This window comes from Mandrillus leucophaeus, unplaced genomic scaffold (genome assembly GCF_000951045.1).
Source record: "Mandrillus leucophaeus isolate KB7577 unplaced genomic scaffold, Mleu.le_1.0 Scaffold23, whole genome shotgun sequence".
Lineage (NCBI taxonomy): Eukaryota > Metazoa > Chordata > Mammalia > Primates > Cercopithecidae > Mandrillus > Mandrillus leucophaeus.
This window is the reverse complement of record NW_012102365.1, coordinates 492,118-511,608: the sequence shown is the minus strand read 5'-3', so window position 1 is coordinate 511,608 and position 19,491 is coordinate 492,118. Positions and strand designations below refer to the sequence as shown.

The window sequence follows — 19,491 nt, the reverse complement described above, 5'->3', positions numbered from 1 at the left end:
GCGTCACTGCACTCCAGCCTGGGTGACAGAGCAAGACTCTGTCTCAAAAAAAAAAAAAAAAAAAAAACAGCCCGGCATCTCCCCTCACTCTCTCTTTTGTTTCCTCTCTCACCATGTGATCTGCACATGCTTCACCTTCTGTCATGAGTGGAAGCAGCCTAAAGCCCTCACCAGAAGCAGATGTTGGCACCATGCTTCTCACACAGCCTGCAGAACTGAGAGTCAAATACAACTCCTTTCTTTATAAGTTATTCAACCTTGGGTATTCCTTTATAGCAACACTAAATGGACGAAGACATTAAAAAAGAGACTACAAATATAAAAACAATACCTAGAAAGGATAGTGGTGGGAGAAAGGGGATGAGGGGACAAGAGAGAAGCAATAATTCTATGTGTACCTTTCAATATAGTTTTTACCAGCATGTATCTGCATTAAATATTCAAAAATAAAACTTTTTTTGGAAAGAGAATCTCACTCTGTCGCCCAGACTGGAGTGCAGTGGCGCAATCTCAGCTCACTGCAACCTCCGCCTCCCGGGATCAAGCGGTTCTCCTGCCTCGGCCTCTAAGTAGCTGGGATTACAGGCACCCGCCACCATGCCCAGCTAGTTTTTGTATTTTTAGTACAGACGAGGTTTCACCATGTTGGCCAGTCTGCCTCAAACTCCTAGCCTCAAGTGATCTTCTTACCTCGGCCTCCCAAAGTGTTGGGATTACAGGCATGAGCCACTGCAGCCAACAAGAAAACTATATTTAATGGGAAAAAAAGGTTCTTAAATGTATTGGGGACCCAATAAGCACAAGTCCTGCTGGCCTCTCGTACTGAGTCTGCACCTTCACATGCACAAGGAGATACAAGCCCGCCTGTCTGCAGATCCACCCATAGATCCATTCAGTATGTAGCTCCTGTTGTGTGCCATACCCAGATCAGTTCCTGAGAATATAGGATGCCTGCCCTGTTGGGCTCACAGACTATTCTGAGGGAGATGGATAAACAGCAAATTTTAACTCCATGAAAAAAAAATAGTATTAGTAAGTGCAAAGCATCATGGAGACACAAAGTAGCGCCTAACCTATCCTGGGAGAGACAGGAAGACTTCCTGGAAGAGAAGACATCTGAACGAGTCTGTAAGTAGGAGTAAAGCAAGTGAATAGGGAAGATCAGATTTTGTAAGATGTGAAAATTACATGAAATTCCAATTTGGGTGTCCATGAACACAGCCATGCCCACTTCATTTATGTGCGGTCCATGGTTGCTTTTGTGCTGCCGTGGCAGAGGTGAGTCATTGTAACAGAGACTGTACAGCTGTGAAGCTTAAAATCTTTTTTTATCTGGCCCATTACAGAAAAAGTGTGCTGATCCCTGCTGACCTCTGTAAATTAAGGTAGATCCTCTCAGCCCCATTTCTCAGATAAGGAAGTCAGGTTTGTCCAAGACTACAGAGCTGGGGAAAGCTGGAGCAGGGATTGGAATTGGAGCCCAGGCAGGCTGCACTTCTAGTACCAGTTACTTTCTGCCACATCATACACATCTCAGAACTAACACACTCTGTTTATACACATACTCACACCCTCAGTTTGTAGGGCCAGGAGTACAGGGGCAGACTGGGTGGTGTACAGTCCCCAGGGAAGAGTATGGGCAAAGGGCTCCAGATCTCACCTTCCAGAAAATCCAGAAGCCATTGAGCCAGCCGAGGAGAACCTCACACATAAGGATGGTCAGCACAATGTCATCTATAGTAGAGAACAACTCATAGTGTTTCTACATGGAAGACAGAGAAAAAAGAGGGGCAGAGAGGTCAGTGGAGCAGGGCCTGGGCAAGCCGGCAGGGAGAGGATGTATGTAGGGGAGGGAAGGCCCGTATCACTACTGCTCTTGGTCCTCAGCATCTTTGTCACTTCCTTTAAAACACACTTTGCGTGTGCGTGCCAGGCACTGTGCTGGGACTATCACATATCACTTCATGTTACCATGACTGTTGTCCTGCAAAGTAGGTTTTATTCCCATCTTACAGAAGTGGAATCAGAGTGGTGCCTGTGTGTGCACAGCTAGTTGATAAAGATGGTTGTCTGACTATGGACTTTTGTCCCTAACTTCTAGAATAGGGATATTTTGGAGAGGGAAGTAGGAGAGGCAGAACAGCCTCCAGGATTGGGAGGAAAAGACCTGGCCCCTGAGGGTAGAGAACACCAAGCTCCATCTGTCCTAACCTCTCCTGCTATTCCAGCTCTCCAAATACTCCAAGTTAGGCCTAACCAAACTCCTGGGTATCCTGCCACTCATGGGTCCAGGACATGCACCCTGGATGGATGAATGGTTAGATGGGTGACTGGGGTCTGCCCAGAGCCCAATTCACTTTCTCTCAATCTCGAAACTCCTCCTTCAGCTTCCTTATGGCTGCAACCCCACTAACAGCCCCCATAGTGCCCGACTCCACCTAGCAGTCCCAAGTCACCATGTCTCCTCTCTTTCTTTTCTTTCTTTTTCTTTTTTTTTTTTTGTGACATCTCAGCTCACTGCAAACTCCGCCTCCTGGGTTCAAGTGATTCTTCTGCCTCAGCCTCTCAAGTAGCTGGGATTATAGGCACCCACTGCAACGCCCAGCTAAGTTTTGTATTTTTAATAGAGACGGGGTTTCACCATGTTGGCCAGGCTGGCTGGTCTTGAACTCCTGACCTCAGGTGATCCACCCACTTCAGCCTGCCAAAGTGTTGGGATTACAGATGTGAAGCACTGCGCCTGGCTCAAAAAAAGTTTTAATTAGCCAGGCGTGGTATCTCATGCCTGTAGTCCTAGCTACTTGCAAGGCTGAGGGAGGAGGATCACTTGAGTCCAGGAGTTCAAGGCTGCGTTGAGCCAAGATGGTGCCACTGCACACCAGCCTGGGTGACAGAGTGAGATCTTGTCTCTAAAAAAAAAAAAAGAAAAGAAATTAAAACATCAAGGATAAGTCACACTGAACTTCAAGTTGGACACAGAGAAGTCTCTCATATGCTGTTTTTCCCCAAAACAGTCTCCCCACCTCTCTTTGCCTGGCCAACTCCTACATGCTCTTTTTTTCTGTTTCTTTGTTGTAGTGACTGAGATCACATCCTACTTTTTACTCTCAACTCCAGTGTCACTTTCTCCAGGAAGCCAGCTCGGATCCCCCAGATTAGGTTTGAGTGCCTTCGTTGAGCCTCCATGTACTCTGGGTGCTACTTGGGCACTTGTAAGGACAGTTTCTGTGTGTCTGAGACAGGACCCAGTTGTGCTTATTATCCCTAGGACCCTGGCAGTCTGCACAGTCAGTACCTGGCACTGAGTAATTGTCCTTTAGTAAGTGCTGGTTAGAATTGGATACCCCTTCTCCACAAGGCACCCATTTGCCTCCCTCTCCTCACACCATTCTTCTCCTGTCCTTCCTGTACAAATCCAATGCATTCCTCAAAGCCAGGCTGCAGAGCCCTCTCCACCATGAAGTCTTCCTTGATCTCCAGATTCCTAGAAGGTCAGAGCTGACAGACCCTTGAAGAGCACCCAATCCAACCATCATAGACAGATAAGGAGCCTGAGGCCGGGAGAGTTCTCGCCCCAGGGCCCCCATTAGGGTTAGTGGGGCAGAGGTCATGCTGGCGTCCCACCTGGTCCAGGTAGGAGTTGGTGCGGAGAGCGATGGTGATGGCGTTGATCACCAGCAGCAGGGCCAGCAGCAGTTGGAAGGCGGGGTGTCGGAGCAGCTGCTTGATGTACATGCGAGTGATGTACTCCTGCATGTCCCAGGTGTCCTGGGAGAGGGCAGGACCTTCCTTCAGGCAGGTGTCACCATAGGAAGCCTCTGCCTGGAGGTTTGCTCTTAGAGAATGGGGGTCCCTGGGGCCCACTCTAGAGGGGGAAAGTCACCTGAGAGTGGATCATGGAATGGAGACATCAGTGTAGAGGTCACTATCTAAATGGCCACTAAAAGTGGGTTACTATTGGGGGATTTTTGTGGAAGTCATTGCCAGAGAATCTCTTTGGGCTCTCTGATAGTGAAGACGATCGTTATATAAGGGCTCCTATGGGGGGCACTGCCAGAGAGTTACTAACATATCAAGGGCAGTCACTCAGGGATCAGTGCTAGGGAGGGTCCTCTGGGGGTGTTTAGATGGGAGAAGGGGCAGAGTTACCACGAGGGTCTGCTGCCCATGAGCACAGCTGCAGGAGGGGCCACTGTGGGGCGGGAGCTATCCTTACCGCTTTGTTCATGATGTCCCGGCGGTTGATGAGCACCTGCTCCTCTGGCCGACCGTAGGACTCGTGAATGGTACTCTGCAGGGGAGAGGGGCGGCCCCTCAGTGCAGCTACTCCCCTTCCAAACCCCATACGGTCCTCCTGAGTCCCGCCCCCAACCACGAGGCCTGTGTGGGAGGTCCACTGCTGCCACCAGGCCTTTTCATTATCCCTCATGGTTGCTCAGTCTCTTCTTTCTCCTCAAAGAATCTTCACTCCAAGTGGTCTCACTCCCCCTTGTGGTTATATCACAGAGGCCTCTGTGACCTCCAGCCTTCTGCATTCTACTGAGGAATTCCAACCAGGAGAGAAGCTCCTCCCATTGTCCCTCCTCCGCATCTCACAGAGGATGTCTGGGGATGCTGGGCTGGGGTTAGAAGTCAGAGGCTGATGGGAGCAGGTCAGATCTCCTGTGCAGCCTGGATGGAGTCATAGGGACGTGTCCCTGCCTTGGATCCAGGAGGTGGAGGTGAGGCTGGAATGAGGAGTGGAGAAGTGTTTTCCCCAGGGCCTTCCCAGGGCAGACCTCAACCTGCACCCCTCTGTACCAGCTGCCCTGTCCTACCTGCCCAGTCTCCAGGACTGTCCCCACCACCTTTCCATGCAAAGTGCATTTCCCCATCTATGAAGTGAAAGTTTCTCATTGTGTGCCCCTGGGGAATGGGGTAGGAGCTCACCATTAGCCTTCAAAGAGCTGGGGAGAGGTGGACCCACCATCCTGGCAGGCTTGGAGCTCAGGTACTCGCATGTACATCAACGGGCTGCACCAAGGGTCTGCCACCCCATCTCTGGCCAAGAGCACTCACCCCAGTCCCCACCGGGGGGCAGATTTCCAATTCAAATATGGAAGTAAAGATACATGTAGACTCATTTTTTTAAAAATTGACTGTATTTGGTTGGAAAGTAGCCCTCATGTAAAACAAAGAACACCTGTACAGACCTGGTTTTGGGGGAGAACTGTCAAGGAACTGGAGGGGCAGGGCTGTGGCCCAGAGATGGGAGGATGGGGTGGGAGAGTTTCTTCTTTGGCAAGAGAGAGGGTGGCACAAAGCGCAGGCAGAGGGGTCAGCTCGGGGTGAGACCGTGATTAGCAGTACTACTTCCCACCCTGAACAGAATCCAGGGATGCTCTGTCCTGGACATGTCAGAAGCTGGGGTTGAGGTGGCCCTCGGGTCAAAGGTCAGGAGCTAGAGTGCTGGCCAGGATCAGAGGTCAGGAGGTTGGAGGTTGCTCTCTGAGGTCAGAGGGCAGAGATGGGAGTGCTCTTCAGGGTCAGAGGACAGGGAGTCGGGGGTATGTTCTCTGGAGTCAGAGGCCAAGATGTGGGAGCTGCCTTCAGCCTGTGCCACTCCCCAGGCCCCCAGGGCCTCTGAGTACAGCTCCTGGTTCTGCTCCTTCCACTGGCGGAACTTCTCTCCTGTCAGTTCAGGGTCACCCAGCACTTCTTCTAGGACCTGCAGCTCCTGCAGCTTTGCCTGTGTGGAGAGGAGGGGCTAAGGGACCGTGATCACCCAGGGACGTGGGCAGAGTCTGAGACCAGACTTCACTCTGGAGTCTGGTGCCTAGAAGCCAGCACCTGGCCAGCGTGGCACGAGGAGCCCAGGTGAGACTCAAATCCCCACTTGGAACCCAGAGCCTGGCCCAGTCCACAGCTGAGCCCATGGTCAGCTGCTAAGCTCAGAGTCCAGAGCTAAGTCTGGAGTCTGGTGCCCAGGGTGGAGGTGAGAGCTGCAAACCAAAGCCTGAAGCCCAGAGCTTAGTCCCTTGCTGTGCCCAGAGTCCCCAGCTGACCTTGAGTGTGCTCTGTAGCGCCCGTACACGGTGCACTCGCTCATTGAGCTGAGGGTCTCGGTTGCGCCGCATGAAAGAGCTCCGCCACTGTTCCTGGGTTAGGGGCTGTGGCCGGCCTAGGAGGGACACACCACCCTGCCTCAGCCCCTGTACCATTCCTTCCAGTGCCTCTTCACTGCTGTCTGTGGGAGGGAGGAGCAGGATGAGGATGTGCCCACCCCAGCTCCCAGCCCAGCTCCCAACTCCAGCCCAGCACCTGTCAGAGAGCCAAAGGAGGTCCGTGGGCTGCGCTGTGTGGGGGTGGCTGCAGGTGATGTGTCTCCATGGAGGGGACTCCCAGCTTGAGCAGGGCTGGGCTGCAGGCAGGGTGGAAAGCACAGAGGGTCTCTGTCTGAGCTCCATGCCCTGCTATTTATCCCCACCTCCTACCCCCGGCAGCCCCCTACTCACCGAGGCTGAGCGGGACCCAGCCTCATCGTCTGGGTCTTCTGCTTCGGTCTCACTGTAGCAGTCTGGGGTGAGGAGGAGCAGTGGGCTTTGGGGAGGCCAGGGAGTGGCCTAGGGCATTTGAATTCCCAGCCCCCATCCCAGGAAAGGCAGAGGCTCAGGTGAGGGTTCCTCCTACTCAACCCTGTGAGACACCTACCTTCCTCTCGAGGCGGGGGCGCCCGGCCCGGAGATTGGTACTTGGAGATGCAGGTAATGAGATGACGCACCCACCTACGGAGAGCAAGCAGGTCTCACGGGGTTTCCATCCTCCGGGGTCCTCTTGTATGCTAGGGGCTTTTTACCCACATCATCTTCTGATGATTCTCAGAGCAACTCTGAGAAGGATGAACTCTTAGTCACCCATTTTAGAGATGATGAAACTGGGGCTTAGAGAACTGAGTACTGACTGTGTGCGGTGACTCACGTCTGTCACCCCAACACTTTGGGGAGCTGAGGCAGGAGGATTGTTTAAGACCAAGTGTTTGAGACCAGCTAGGGCAAAAGAGCAAATCCCATCTGCCCCCAAAACTTTTTAATTAAAAAAAAGAGAGACGCCGGGCGCGGTGGCTCACATCTGTAATCTCAGCACTTTGGGAGGCCGAGGCGGGCGGATCACAAGTTCAGGAGTTCAAGACCAGCCTGGCCAACACAGTGAAACCCCGTCTCTACTAAAAATACAAAAATTAGCCAGGTGTGGTGGAGGCGCCTATAGTCTCAGCTACCTAGGAAGCTGAGGCAGGAGAATCACTTGAACCCAGGAGGTAGAGGTTGCAGTGAGCCAAGATGGCGCCACTACACTCCAGCCTGGCTGACATAGTGAGACTCTGTCTCAAAAGAGAGAGAGAGAGAGAGAAGTGAGTACCTTGACCAACCACTCTCAGAGAGGTGGACTTTGCATCTCCAGGCTCCTGAGCCCAGGCTCCCAAGCTCACAGAGGTTGGGAATTATATGAGAGTAGGGGCTAAGGGAGGCAGCACTCACATGCTCAGATCTGTCAGGGTATCAGCAGCGAAGATGAAGGGTTTGTACACATCATGGGTGAGCTGAAACACACTGTCAAGGAGTGGAGGAGCATCACTCAGCCTGGGCGTGCCCACCCAGGGCCCAGAGAGGCTGGATTCTGGGCGCCCCAGCCACTTGCCACACCTCCCACTGCCACCCCATCACTCTTCCTCTCCCTTTCTGTCTCCATCCCCCAGCCCATCATATCCCAAGACTTAACTATTTCTTCTTCTGATCATGTCCACTTTCCAGACTATAGTTGGAGACATTGATGAGGCCCTCAGCCTTCTCATCCTGGGGGGATCACAGCATGAGGGTCAGGTTGGAACCCCAATACTCTCAAGGCCCAGTCAGCTCCTAGATACCCCTCGGTCTCCTGACGGTTGTGGAGGGGAGAAGGCATCTCCTGGGCTCTCTAACAAGTCTCTCTGTTTCTAGAGCTCAGGGCTGGAATCTGGGGTCAGGGTAGGAGGTGTGGCCAAAGGATGCCTCTAAGCCAGGAAAGGGGAGCCAAAGATATCAGAGAAACAGTCAAAAAAAAAAAAGAGCAGCCTGAAGGCTGGGCATGGTGGCTCATGCCCGTAATCCTAGCACTTTGGGAGGCCAAGGCAGGAAGACCATTTGAGCCTAGGAGTTTGAGACCAGCCTTGGAAAAAAGCCCATTTCTACAAAAAATTAAAATCTTAGGCCGGGCGCAGTAGCTCACATCTGTAATCCCACTGCTTTGGGAGGCTGAGGCTGGAGGATCACAAGGTCAGGAGTTCAAGACTAGCCTGGCCAACATGGTGAAACCCCATCTCCACTAAAACTACAAAAAATTAGCCAGGTGTAGTGGCAGGTGTCTGTAATTCCAGCTACTCGGGAGGCTGAGGCAGGAGAATCGCTTGAACCTGGGAGGCAGAGGTTGCAGTGAGCTGTGACTGCACCACTGCACTCCAGCCTGGGCAACAGAATAAGACTCCGTCTCAAACAAAACAAAACAAAACAAAACAACACAAAACTTAGCTAGGCATGGCGGCATGTGCTTACAGTCCCAGCTACTCAGGAGGCTGAGGCAGGAGGATCACTTGAACCTGGGAGGCGGAGGCTGCAGTGAGCTGAGATCATGCCACTGCCCTCCAGCCTGGGTGACAAAGCAAGACTCTGTTTCAAACACAAAAACCAAAAACCCAAACAAGAAGAGCCTGCTCATGCATTTGTTCCTTCAGTAGACACAAACAAACTGCTTCATGCCCCTGAGTTTTCGGAATGCTGCTTTCTCTTCCTGGTTTTCTTTCCCCTTCCCATGCAACTAACTGCCAGGTATTGCGTTGTCAGGGGGCATCTGGACTCCTCAGGAGGAACTGGATACCTCTGTTGTGCTCCCACATATCCCTTGGGGTTTCCCTTTATCTTAGTACACAGTTCCTACATTGTCCTTGAATGCGTATTCATCCCTCTCCCCTAATAGCCTCTAAGTTCTGGAGAAGCAAAAACCATCCGCTCTTCTGTGTGTCCATAGTGCCCAGCCTAGAGCTGGGTTCACAGTAGGCACCTGAATATTGAATGAATAAATGAGTAAATGAATGACCCATCATTGGGATGGACAGAATATCAGAAGGATAAGAAGTGGGCAGAATAGAAGTGATTTTTCAGCCAGATGTGGTGGTTCACACCTGTAATCCCAGCACTCTGGGAGGCTGAAGCAGGCAGAACGCTTGAGCCCAGGAGTTTGAGACAAGCCTGAGCAATATAGCAAGACCCCATCTCTTAAAAAAAAAAAAGATTTTTCGGGGCTGGGCGTGGTGGCTTACACCTGTAATCCCAGCACTTTGGGAGGCTGAGGCAAGCAGATCACGAGGTCAGGAGATGGAGACCATCCTGGCTAACATGGTGAAACCCTGTCTCTACTAAAATACAAAAAATTAGCCGGCTGTGGTGGTGGTCTTCTGTAGTCCCAGCTACTTGGGAGGCTGAGGCAGGAGAATGGCCTGAATCCGGGAGGCGGAGCTTGCAGTGAGCTGAGATCACGCCACTGCACTCCAACCTGGGCAACACAGCGAGACTCTGTCTCAAAAAAAAAAAAAAAGATTTTTCTCTATACCTCCTGTGATACCTTTTCCAAACTGCTTTTATACATATATTAACTCATTTCTCTCTGAAGTAAGTCCCCATTTAACAGATGGGAACATCAGAACCTGGGACCAGGAATAAGAATGGATGATTGAACAGAGATGAGAATTGAGGCCTGGAGGTGACTCACTTGCCTACCTGTTTGTGTGTGGGAGGTCTTACCTGGGGCTGGCGGTACCAGTAGAGCGTGTGTCCCTTGAGCACAAACCAGCAGCGGCGCCAGCGCGGGCCCATGAAGCCACCGGGTGCCTTTCGCAACAGGAGCCAGCCGTCACAGTCCGGCCGGCCCAGCTCACGGCATGACACCCGCCGGCGGCTCAGCCGGGTCGCCAGGCCTGTAGCAGCACAGCACAAGCTGGGCAGTGAGGGGCTGGCAAGGTACCCCCGCTAAACATGCTCCCTGGCCTTCCACGAGCATCCCCAAGTGAGATCTCTGAATCCACACTCTGCTCAGAAGGCTACGTGTGTCATCTCTGAGGTGGGATGACCCTTCTTGTTTTAGAGATGAGCAAACTGAAGACTAGAGGCTAACCTGTTTGCTCAAAGTCACAGAGCTGGTGAGAGGCCCAGACTAGGAGCACAGCTCTGTCTGACCCCAGAAACACAGCTGTTTCCAGGAGAGGCTGTGTGGGAAGGATGGGGGTGGTCTTGCCCAGCACGTAAAGATTTTTAACAGCTCCTCAGACAGGGGGACCCCCACTTAGTCCAGCGCACCTCATACCTTTTGATTTCTTCCGACCAACAGGACTCTGAAAGGATATCAGAAGGGTGAGAGAAGGATCCAGGTCTAGACCCACCCACCTCCTTGCTGAGCCCCTGAGTTTACCTTGTCAGGGGATTCAGGGAGCCCTGGAGTCCCTGCTACCCCTGCTGGGAGTATGGCTGGCGTTTCCAGGGGGATGGGCAGGGGCTCAGGGCCAAGGGAGGCAGAGTCTGTCAGGGAGGGAGAAGAGACAGGGAAAGTCTATGAGCCCAGTCCCAGGCTTGGGGTCAGAACTGGGCATCCAGATGCCGTGTCCAGGGCATCCATGGGGCTTTGAGACTACCTGTCCAGGCAGGGCTGGGTCCGGGACTGGGGTTTGAAGACAGGTCGAAGGCAAAGACGTCTTCAGATGGGGCCCTGGGGAGGGCAAAGGGGATGAGATGAGCCCATGGTCTCCCCACCAAGACACACGTGGACAGAGCCTGTTACCTGGGAGACAGTGGGGCCAGAGACAGTGATGGGCTCCTCCGGTGCGGGGAGTCCAGGACCTGAGGGGGCGTCTGGGGAACAACCAGGAACAAAGCAATGGAGACAGGAGTCTGAAAGCAGGTTAGGGGTGCAACAGGGATAGGGGAGCAGCAGGGGCAGGTACCTGTGGGGGGTCTGGAGGCAGCTGGGGGGGCGTGATGGGGGAAGGTACCTGTTTGGGGGGGTCTGAAGGCGGGTGTGGGGGTGGTGGGGGCAGGTACCTGTTGGGGGAATCTGAAGGCAGCTTGGGGGCGGCAGGGGAAGGTACCTGCGGGGGGGTCTCCGGTATTGGGATCTTCTTCAGCACTAAGCTGAGTCCGGCTGGCTCCCGCAGCAGCTCCCTTACCATGTTCTTATGGGGCCATCCAACCTGGGGGACAGAGACACTGGCTGGCATCAACTGGGCAGGAGGCTCTGAAGCAACCACCAACTCTCACCCTCGTGCTGGGGGCGCTCTCTCAACCTCCCACTCTGCCTCCCCTCATGCAGCCTCCTGGGAGCTTCCATGGGTCCCGTCACCTGGGCTCTGCAGAGGATGCTCTCACCAGACTTAGCTGGTTCATCTCCTGGAAGGCAGCTCCCACAACCCTGGTCAGAACGCTTGGTTGCCTCCCCACCCACCAGACTTGGGTTCCACTTGGTGACCCCTTCACCTCCTACCACATCCCTCTCCTCACGCACCACCACCTGCTCGTTGATCTGGACAACCTCGTCTCCAGGTTGGATCTGCAGTTGGGAGTCAGTGGGAACCTGGTGTGGGGAATGGGGCCTGAGGTTGGCCTGGTTTGCAGGTGAGAGGCTTCAGGGGTGGGTGGCTGGAAAGGGTGTGGGGCTCTCACCTGGGTGTCCACTTGGGACACAAAGTGCTGGCAATTGCTGGTGGTGTGAATTTCCAGGTCCTGCAGAGGCAGAGGCTGCAGTCACTGGGGGCTGGGGGGGCAACAGGGCCAGTAGGCAGGACCCCTGCCAGACACCAGGACTCTACAGTGGGTGGAACAGTGGCAAGAGCTGACCCCAAGCTGATCCTGCCCAGACTTGCTGTGTGACTTTGGACTTGCTACTCCTCTGGGCCTCTGACTTCCCCTCTGCTAAGAACGATAGGGAAACTGGAGACCCTGATTTCTGAGGTACCAGCTTCTTAGCAACATTTCTAAAGGGACAAGCAGGGATAGGGCAGGGATAGGGCTCTGGTCTTCCCCACTGGTCAAAGATTAAATCAAGAAAGGTCACGTCCTCTCCCTTTCTCCTAACTACCCCCGAGCCCCTGCCCTGTCTCCATCCCAAGGCTGGAACACCCTACCTGAGGCCACACCCACGTGGTGTGGGGACTGGGGAGGTGCGGAGCAATGGGAGACCCTAGCCAATCCTCTGGGCCTCCATTTCAGTATCTGTACAAAAAAGGCTTTCCCGCCAGGGCAGCACGGGATTCTGCGGGATCCTGGACCCTATTTCAGGCCCTGACAAGGCTGCCAAGGGGTCAGAAGTGAGAGGTGGGAGGGCAGGGCTCACCAATGGACTGTCCAGCTGCACCTGCTCGAGCACGGCCCTCTGCTCCAGCAGCTCCTTGGGGCAGCAGACCAGGATGTTGTGGCAGATCCCAGCCACGTGGCTGCACTGGGAGAGGGGAGCGGGCTGTCTAGCCTGAACCCGATCGTCCCCACCCCCACTCCCTTCCCACCCCACAGACTCACAATCCTCAGGACTGTGCCCTCCTTCTCGTCTGCTGGACCATCCTGGAAGCAGAATGAGAGAGCGGGGGCCTCCCCTGAGCAAGGGCCATAGGGGGACTGCCTTCTCCTGGGGGCAGGGTGGGATTCCCTGCAGTCCCTCCCTGCCTTCTCTATACTGGCTCCCTGCCCAGAACCACAGGGCCTCAGTGTTTTAACCAGAGGGCTCGTTTCCCTGATACCAGGCCCCCAGAAGTCACCACACGTGCCCTGCCCTCCCACCCTGTCCTGAGTGTCAAAATTCCCCTACCAGCTAGGAGACCCCAAAAGGCCCCATCGTCCCATACCCAGTTGCAGGACCTCCTCTCCTCCTCTCTCGCTCGTCTCAAGCCTCATACCCGATCCTCGGCTGATTCACAGGTTATAAAAAGCTCTAGCCCAGCTTGGTCTCTAGGGCATGGGCCAAGCCTGGCCCTTGGTTCTCCTACCTCATGCAAGACCTGGCTCAGCTCCTCCAACAAGTCCCGGATCTCCTGGCATGCCGAGAAGTCATTTAAGTGGGAGAAGAGGTACCTGGCAGGGGAAGAATGGCACAGTGGTTAAGGGACTATGCTTAACCACTCAGAGCCAATTACTCACCAATTACTCACCTCAGAGACTTGGGGATAATACCTGCTCTGATGGGTTTTGGTTTAGAGTAAAGGAGATGATTGAGACATCTAAAGGGATTAGCAGAGGACTTATTTGTCATGTGCCTACCACATGCCAACCCCTGTTCTAGGCACTGGGGAAACAGACTTTAAAGACATCATACATCAGTATCAATTTAACTTCAGTTGTAATGAGTATCATGAAACATTGGATAATGAGTTTATAATAATAAGTTATTATTTATTATTAATAGTATAGCTTTGAGAGTGTACAACAGGGAAAGCTTCCTCAAGCAGGTGACATTTGAGGTGGCGTCTGAGGACAAGCAGCAGCCAGTGAACAGGGTTGGGGAGGCTCTCCATTCAGTGGTTGTTGATGAGACTGATTGTTACAAGCTGGAGGATGGGGTGGGAACCCAGGCATCCCAGTGCCCCTGCACAGGTGGACTAATCCCTTTGCCCTGCTCCGCTGTATCTTTTTTTTTTTCTGAGATGGAGTCTCACTCTGTTGCCCAGGCTGGAGTACAGTGGCATGATCTTGGCTCACTGGAACCTGCACCTCCCAGGTTCAAGTGATTCTCCTGCCTCAGCCTCCCAAGTAGCTGGGATTACAGGTGCGCACCACCACAACTGGCTAATTTTTAATATTTTTGGTAAAGACGGGGTTTCACCATGTTGGCTAGGCTGGTCTCAAACTCCTGACCTCAAGTGATCTGCCTGCTTCAGTCTCCCAAAGTGCTGGGATTACAGACGTAAGCCACCACACCTGGCTCACCATATCTGAACAAGAGCCAAGCTCTGTTTTTCTCTCCCACACCCTGGAGGAGGCCAAAGATGACAAGAGTCCCTCACTCGTCACCCCAACCTGGGTACCTGCTGAGCCAGAAGAGGAGGGCGTTGGCTTCATGCACCAGCTCCACAGTTGCACAGAGGACATCAATAGGGGTCTTGGCACAGTCCCCCAGGCGGCCTTGGACTATGCTCTGGAAGTCACGGGTTGCCCCCAGCAGCCCCTCTGTCAGGCTCTTCAGGTTCTCTGTCTGTAGCCTGGAGCTCTGTGCCAAAGAGAGGGCAAGTCACCTCCCTGGCAGCAGCCAGCCCCCATCGGCACCCCCCAGGTTGGTGGAAGCTGCAGCCAGTGTGACCAGCATTCACTCACCAGGGCCTGGAGCTGTTCCACCCCGCCCAGGATGAGCTCCTGGTGTCCCAGACACCGCACAGCCAGAGCCTCGAGGCTTCGGGGGCAGAGCTGGAGCAGGTTCTTGCCAGGCAGCTGCCAGTCCTCAAAGGGATAGTCCTGCAGGGAGTCGTCAAGACCTGGAGGGAGAGCAGGGCTCAGCTCGGAGGAAGCAGAGGTGTCAGGACCTTTTGGGCTGGTTCTTCACGCCTGCAAAGACCTTTTCCCTCTAGTCTAGCCCTAATGATAACCCTGACACCCAGGCTGTTCTGCCCATTTCACAGATGAGGCCACCGAGTTGAGGAGCAGGAAAGTATAGGGCTCTCAAAAGTGGCCCCCAGACCAGCAGCAGCAGCCTCACCGGACAACTTGTTAGAAATGCAAATTATCAGGCTTCACACCACACCTGCTGAATCAGAAACTCTGAGGTTGGGGCCCAGCAGTTTTTCTTTATCTTTTTTTTTTTTTTTGAGACAGGGGCTTGAGACACAATCATGGCTCACTGCAGCCTTGACCTCCTAGGTTCCATCCATCCTCCCACCTCAGCTTCCCGAGTAACTGGGACTACAGGCACACACCACCACACCCAACTAATTTTTGTATTTTTTGCAGAGACGGGGTTTCGCCATGTTGCCCAGGCGAGTCTCGAACTCTTGGGCTCAAGCAATTCAACTGCCTCAGTCTCTCAAAGTGCTGGAATTACAGGTGTGAACCACGACGCCCATCCAGCTGTTTGTATTTTAATGAATCCTGCAGGTGATTATGATGCTCCCTTAAGTTTGAGAACTAACAATATAGGGGATAAGAACAAGAGGCCGTGGAGTCACTGAGACACTGTGAACACTTGAGCACTGCTCTGTGCCTCAGTTTTCTCACCTGTAACATGGGAATAATAAAAGTACCTACCTTCTAATCATGTGTGTTTTAAATGACACGACATATATCAAGGCCTTGGCCATGGTCTGGTTCGTGGGAGACAAGTCAATAATAGCCATCATATTATTATTGCCAGACTTTACCATGATCTACAGGCCCTGTATGATTAGGCTACCACCTCCCTTTCCAGCATCATATCCTGAAGAGCCCCCCAGACTCAACACTTCAGATGCACAGAGCTAATTCCTTGCAGCTCCTGGAATACCCTTTTACCTCAGGGTCCTTAGAGTGCTATTCCTCCTGCTGGTGTTGCTGTTCTAGCTCCTTCACTTCCTTTTTCAACTAACTTCCTCCAGGAAGACTTCCATAACTTCCCAGGCTGAGTGGGGTGGGGGGCTCTCCTCTTGTTCCCACTGCCCCCGAGCCTCCACAAACCCCTGCACTTGACCATCGGTCCTTCCCATTTTATCACAGGCCCTTCAAAGATCAGGCCTTAGATAACCATTTGTCTCTAACCCCCAGCCTGTGCCTGGACAAGGTAGACACTCAAAAATAAGAAAAGTGTCTATCGAGGGCTTACTATGTGCTATGCAAAGCTATAAGAGCTTTACACATATTAACACATTTGATTCTCACTACATTTCTAGGAGGTAAAGACTATCATTAACCTGTTTACAGATGGGAAAACTGACACAGAGGTTAAGTAGCTTGCTCACTCTTCAAAGGAATTCTTCCCCTCCTGAGCCAGGCTCCTTCACTGCGGGGTGTGTGTGTGTGTGTGTTCCCTGTGTCACATGCAGAGCACCGGACTGGGAGTTCATGAACCTGTCACTCCCTGGCTATGGGTCCCTGAGCCACCTCCTTCCTGCATGGTGACTGTATTCGGCTGCTGCCCTCACAATAGCCCCAGGAATTGAGCTACAAATGAGCTGTGTCATGATTGTCTCACTTTGTCCACTTTATGAGATCAGAGTTGCCTTTCCCATTTGATGGGCAGAAAAACTGAGACCTACGGTCACAGAGCTGGCAAGTGGTGGGGGTGGGCCTGGAATCCAGCCTGGGAGTCTGAACCCAGCCCTGAATTCCTGCCCTTACCTGGGCTGGTCCTCCTGAGCCTGTCTAGTGCGCTCCAGCTCCCGGCTCTGGGAGGCGTGTCCTGACTGCCTGCTCCTGGCTGCACTGCACTGCGTGTCAGGAGGCCCTTCTCTGAGTCTGCCTGTGGGGTGTGCTGCTTCCCATCTGTCTGGGCTCGCTGAGCCTGGACAGCACCTTGCCCCTTGGATAGGAGCCCCAGGGTGGGGCTGTGTCAACCTCTTCAGTCTAGTCTAGGCCTTCTGCTTCTGTCACTAGGAGCTCAGGGTGTGGAGGGGGCAGAATGACACCAGAGTCTGAGCAAATCACTTCCTGGCTCTGTGCGTCAGTTTCTGACTCTAAGAAATGGATTTAACAACAGCCCACTGGCCCTGGGGCCAGGGAAGATAAAGAAGATACAGTAGGCCTGGGCCTGCCAGGCCTCCCTCCTGTTTTCATGACACCGCCTCCCCATTACCACCCTAGAGGCCTCTTTGGCTGCTGCCACAATGAGGGGCCCCCTTCTGGGTCCTTGGGGCCCCCGGGGTCATCTCATTTGTCTCTCTGCCGAGCACAGTACCTGGAACATGGTAGGTACTCTGTAAATACTTGTTGACTGACTGACTGACTGATAGAGCCCGCAGGTTATTTTGTTTTTTTGTGGTTTTTTTGGGATGAATCTCACTCTGTCACCTAGGCTGGAGTGCAGTGGCTCACTGCAACCTCCACCTCCTGGGTTCAAGCGATTCCCCTGCCTCAGACTCCCAAGTAGTTGGGATTACACAGGTACCTGCCACCACCCCCAGATAATTTTTGTATTTTTAGTAGAGACAGGGTTTCACCATGTTGACCAGGCTGATCTTGAACTCCTGACCTCACGTGACCCACCCACCTTGGCCTCCCAAAGTACTGGGATTACAGGTGTGAGCCACCGCACCCAGTCCACAGGTTCTTTTTCCTTTTCCCCTCCTCCCTCTTCCGGTGGGACCCATACCTAGTCCCCTTCAAGCCCAACTCTACCCCGGTCCCACCCACCTCTCAGCCAAGTTGCCACCTTTCCGGGGGTCCAGGTCTCTACCGGTTCCATGGCCCAGCGCTGCCGGCTCGCATCAGCTCCTGTATTGCCCCGCTGGCGCCGGAATTTCCGCTCCCAGAGCCCAGGCCTGAGGAGGGGCCGGGCTGGGTCCTGGGCGGAGCCTACTGCATACCTGGGCTCACACAGACGGCCAGGTGAGGCGCTGCGACAGCCATTGGCCCATGCCCATCCGCCTCCTGCCCAGCCTTTCAGGCATCCTAGGGCTCTGGCATCTCACCCCAGCTAGGGGGCAGTGCCACTGGCCTCATATGGCTGGGTGGGACGCTGACCCTTGGGCTCCTCAAGAAAAAGCCACAAGAGGAGTGCTAAGCTCAGTAGCAAAGCACGGAGGCTAGGGTGCCAGGTCCCTGGGTGCCTAGGCCAGCTCTTGTTAACTGTGTGACCTGGGGCTGACCATAACTTCTGCGCCTCCGTTTCTGGGTCTGTAAAGGAGATATAATAGACCTTACTTCAAAGGGCAGGTGTGCACAGTATCTGAATAGCTTGAAAACATTTTAGAACTGGGGTGTTTAGCCTCCCTTTGATTTTGCAGTATGGACTCCGGCATCTGGTGAGGCTTGTGAACGCTTTCTCAGAATAGCTGCTTATAAAAGCATAAAACAGGCTGGGCGTGGTGGCTCACGCCTGTAATCCCAGCACTTTGGGAGGCCGAGGCGGACGGATCAATTGAGGTCAGGAGTTCAAGACCAGCCTGGCCAACATGGTGAAACCCCATCTCTACTAAAAATACAAAAAATTAGCTGGGCATAGTGGGTGCCTATAATCCCAGCTACTCAGGAGGCTGAGGCAGGAGAATCGCTGGAACCCAGGAGGTGGAGGTTCCAGTGAGCCAAGATCATGCCACTGTACTCCAGCCTGGACAACAGAGCAAAATTCTATATTATAAATAAATGAATAAACAAACGCACAAAACAAAATGCTTAGGATTACAATGAGAATAATTATCAAAACTATATTTAAAAACAAATTTGGCCAGGCGCGGTGGCTCACGCCTGTAATCCTAGCACTTTGGGAGGCCAAGGCGGGTGGATCACGAGGTCAAGAGATGGAAACCAGCCTGCCCAACATGGTGAAACCCCATCTCTACTAAAAATACAACAATTAGCTGGGTGTGGTGGTGCACGCCTGTAGTCACAGCTACTCAGGAGGCTGAGGCAGGAGAATCGCTTGAACCCAGGAGGCGGAGGTTGCAGTGAGCTGAGATTATGCCACTGCACTCCAGCCAGGTGACAGAGCGAGACTCTGTCTCACAAAAACACCCACAAAAAAAAAAAAAAAAAAAAATTTGGAGCTGGGGAGCGCTGGCACACAACTGTAGTTCTAGCTACTCGAGAAGTTGAGAGGTTGAAAGGTTGAGGTGAGGAGTATCACTCAAGCCCAGAGTTCAAAGCCACCTGGGCAACACAGCAGGACCCCATCTCAAAAAAATAAAACCAGAAATTTATGATATTATGGGTTTACTAACATTAACAAGACTGGCCAAAAGTTAAATTTTCCTTTTTTAATGACCTCAGTGTGTTGTCGACCAGCTTGAATAAGAACATTAAACTGTGCGGTGGTCTTTGACTCCCCTCCTCTTATATATTGATCAGCAAACAACTAAAGACAGGGAATGCAGAAGAGTGGAGAAGCTCTACTGAGAACAGGCAGATTCACCCTTTGGTCACTGAACCACTGCTAGGCCTGGAGGTGCCCAGTTAATGGCGGCTACATCACAGGAACATCTGGAACAGAAGGTGCTCATGAACAATTTAGCGGTGGTTTAACAACCACTGTGAATTTGAAATCATTCGAGCATAAATATTTTGAGATACTTGCAATAACTACAATTTGACATGAAAATGTCTGTGATTTCTTTTTTTTGATGAGAAGGAGTCTCGCTCTGTCGCCTAGGCTGGAGTGCAGTGGCACAATCTCGGCTCACTGCAAGCTCCGCCTCCCGGGTTCACGCCATTCTCCTGCCTCAGCCTCCCGAGTAGCTGGGACTACAGGCGCCTGACACCACACCTGGCTAAGTTTTTTGTAATTTTAGTAGAGACAGGGTTTCACCGTGTTGGCCAGGATGGTCTCGATCTC

General features: G+C 53.0%; 2 protein-coding genes across 4 annotated transcripts in view; both read right to left on the bottom strand.

Annotated features, from left to right (window-relative positions):
• CATSPER4 (cation channel, sperm associated 4) overlaps nt 1-4,455 on the bottom strand; it is a 12,588-nt gene extending 8,133 nt beyond the window's left edge. Inside the window, exons 1-3 of the mRNA XM_011981635.1 lie at nt 4,217-4,455; nt 3,625-3,768; nt 1,661-1,762 (exon numbers count right to left, since the gene is read on the bottom strand). Coding sequence (XP_011837025.1) covers nt 1,661-1,762; nt 3,625-3,768; nt 4,217-4,429 — 459 coding nt within the window. The 5' untranslated portion in view covers nt 4,430-4,455. The remainder of the gene's footprint in view (nt 1-1,660; nt 1,763-3,624; nt 3,769-4,216) is intronic.
• Nucleotides 4,456-5,129: 674 nt separating this feature from the next.
• On the bottom strand, nt 5,130-17,543 carry CNKSR1 (connector enhancer of kinase suppressor of Ras 1). Of its 3 annotated transcripts, none has more exons than XM_011981631.1 (21): nt 17,355-17,543; nt 14,355-14,512; nt 14,069-14,250; nt 13,034-13,118; nt 12,570-12,611; nt 12,388-12,492; nt 11,718-11,777; nt 11,539-11,628; nt 11,147-11,248; nt 10,840-10,910; nt 10,694-10,767; nt 10,474-10,580; nt 10,369-10,396; nt 9,810-9,982; nt 7,756-7,829; nt 7,515-7,586; nt 6,691-6,764; nt 6,495-6,556; nt 6,301-6,400; nt 6,045-6,226; nt 5,130-5,728 (listed from the first exon to the last, which is right to left on the bottom strand). In XM_011981631.1, the coding sequence occupies exons 1-21, from the start codon at nt 17,404-17,406 to the stop codon at nt 5,459-5,461; spliced, it is 2,163 nt and encodes a 720-aa protein (XP_011837021.1). In that variant the 5' UTR covers nt 17,407-17,543; the 3' UTR covers nt 5,130-5,458. The 3 variants fall into 3 exon arrangements, with proteins under 3 accessions (XP_011837021.1, XP_011837023.1, XP_011837024.1); XM_011981633.1 differs by having other exon boundaries at nt 11,560-11,628; XM_011981634.1 differs by having other exon boundaries at nt 11,560-11,628; nt 12,388-12,487; nt 17,355-17,464.
• Nucleotides 17,544-19,491: the final 1,948 nt, after the last annotated feature.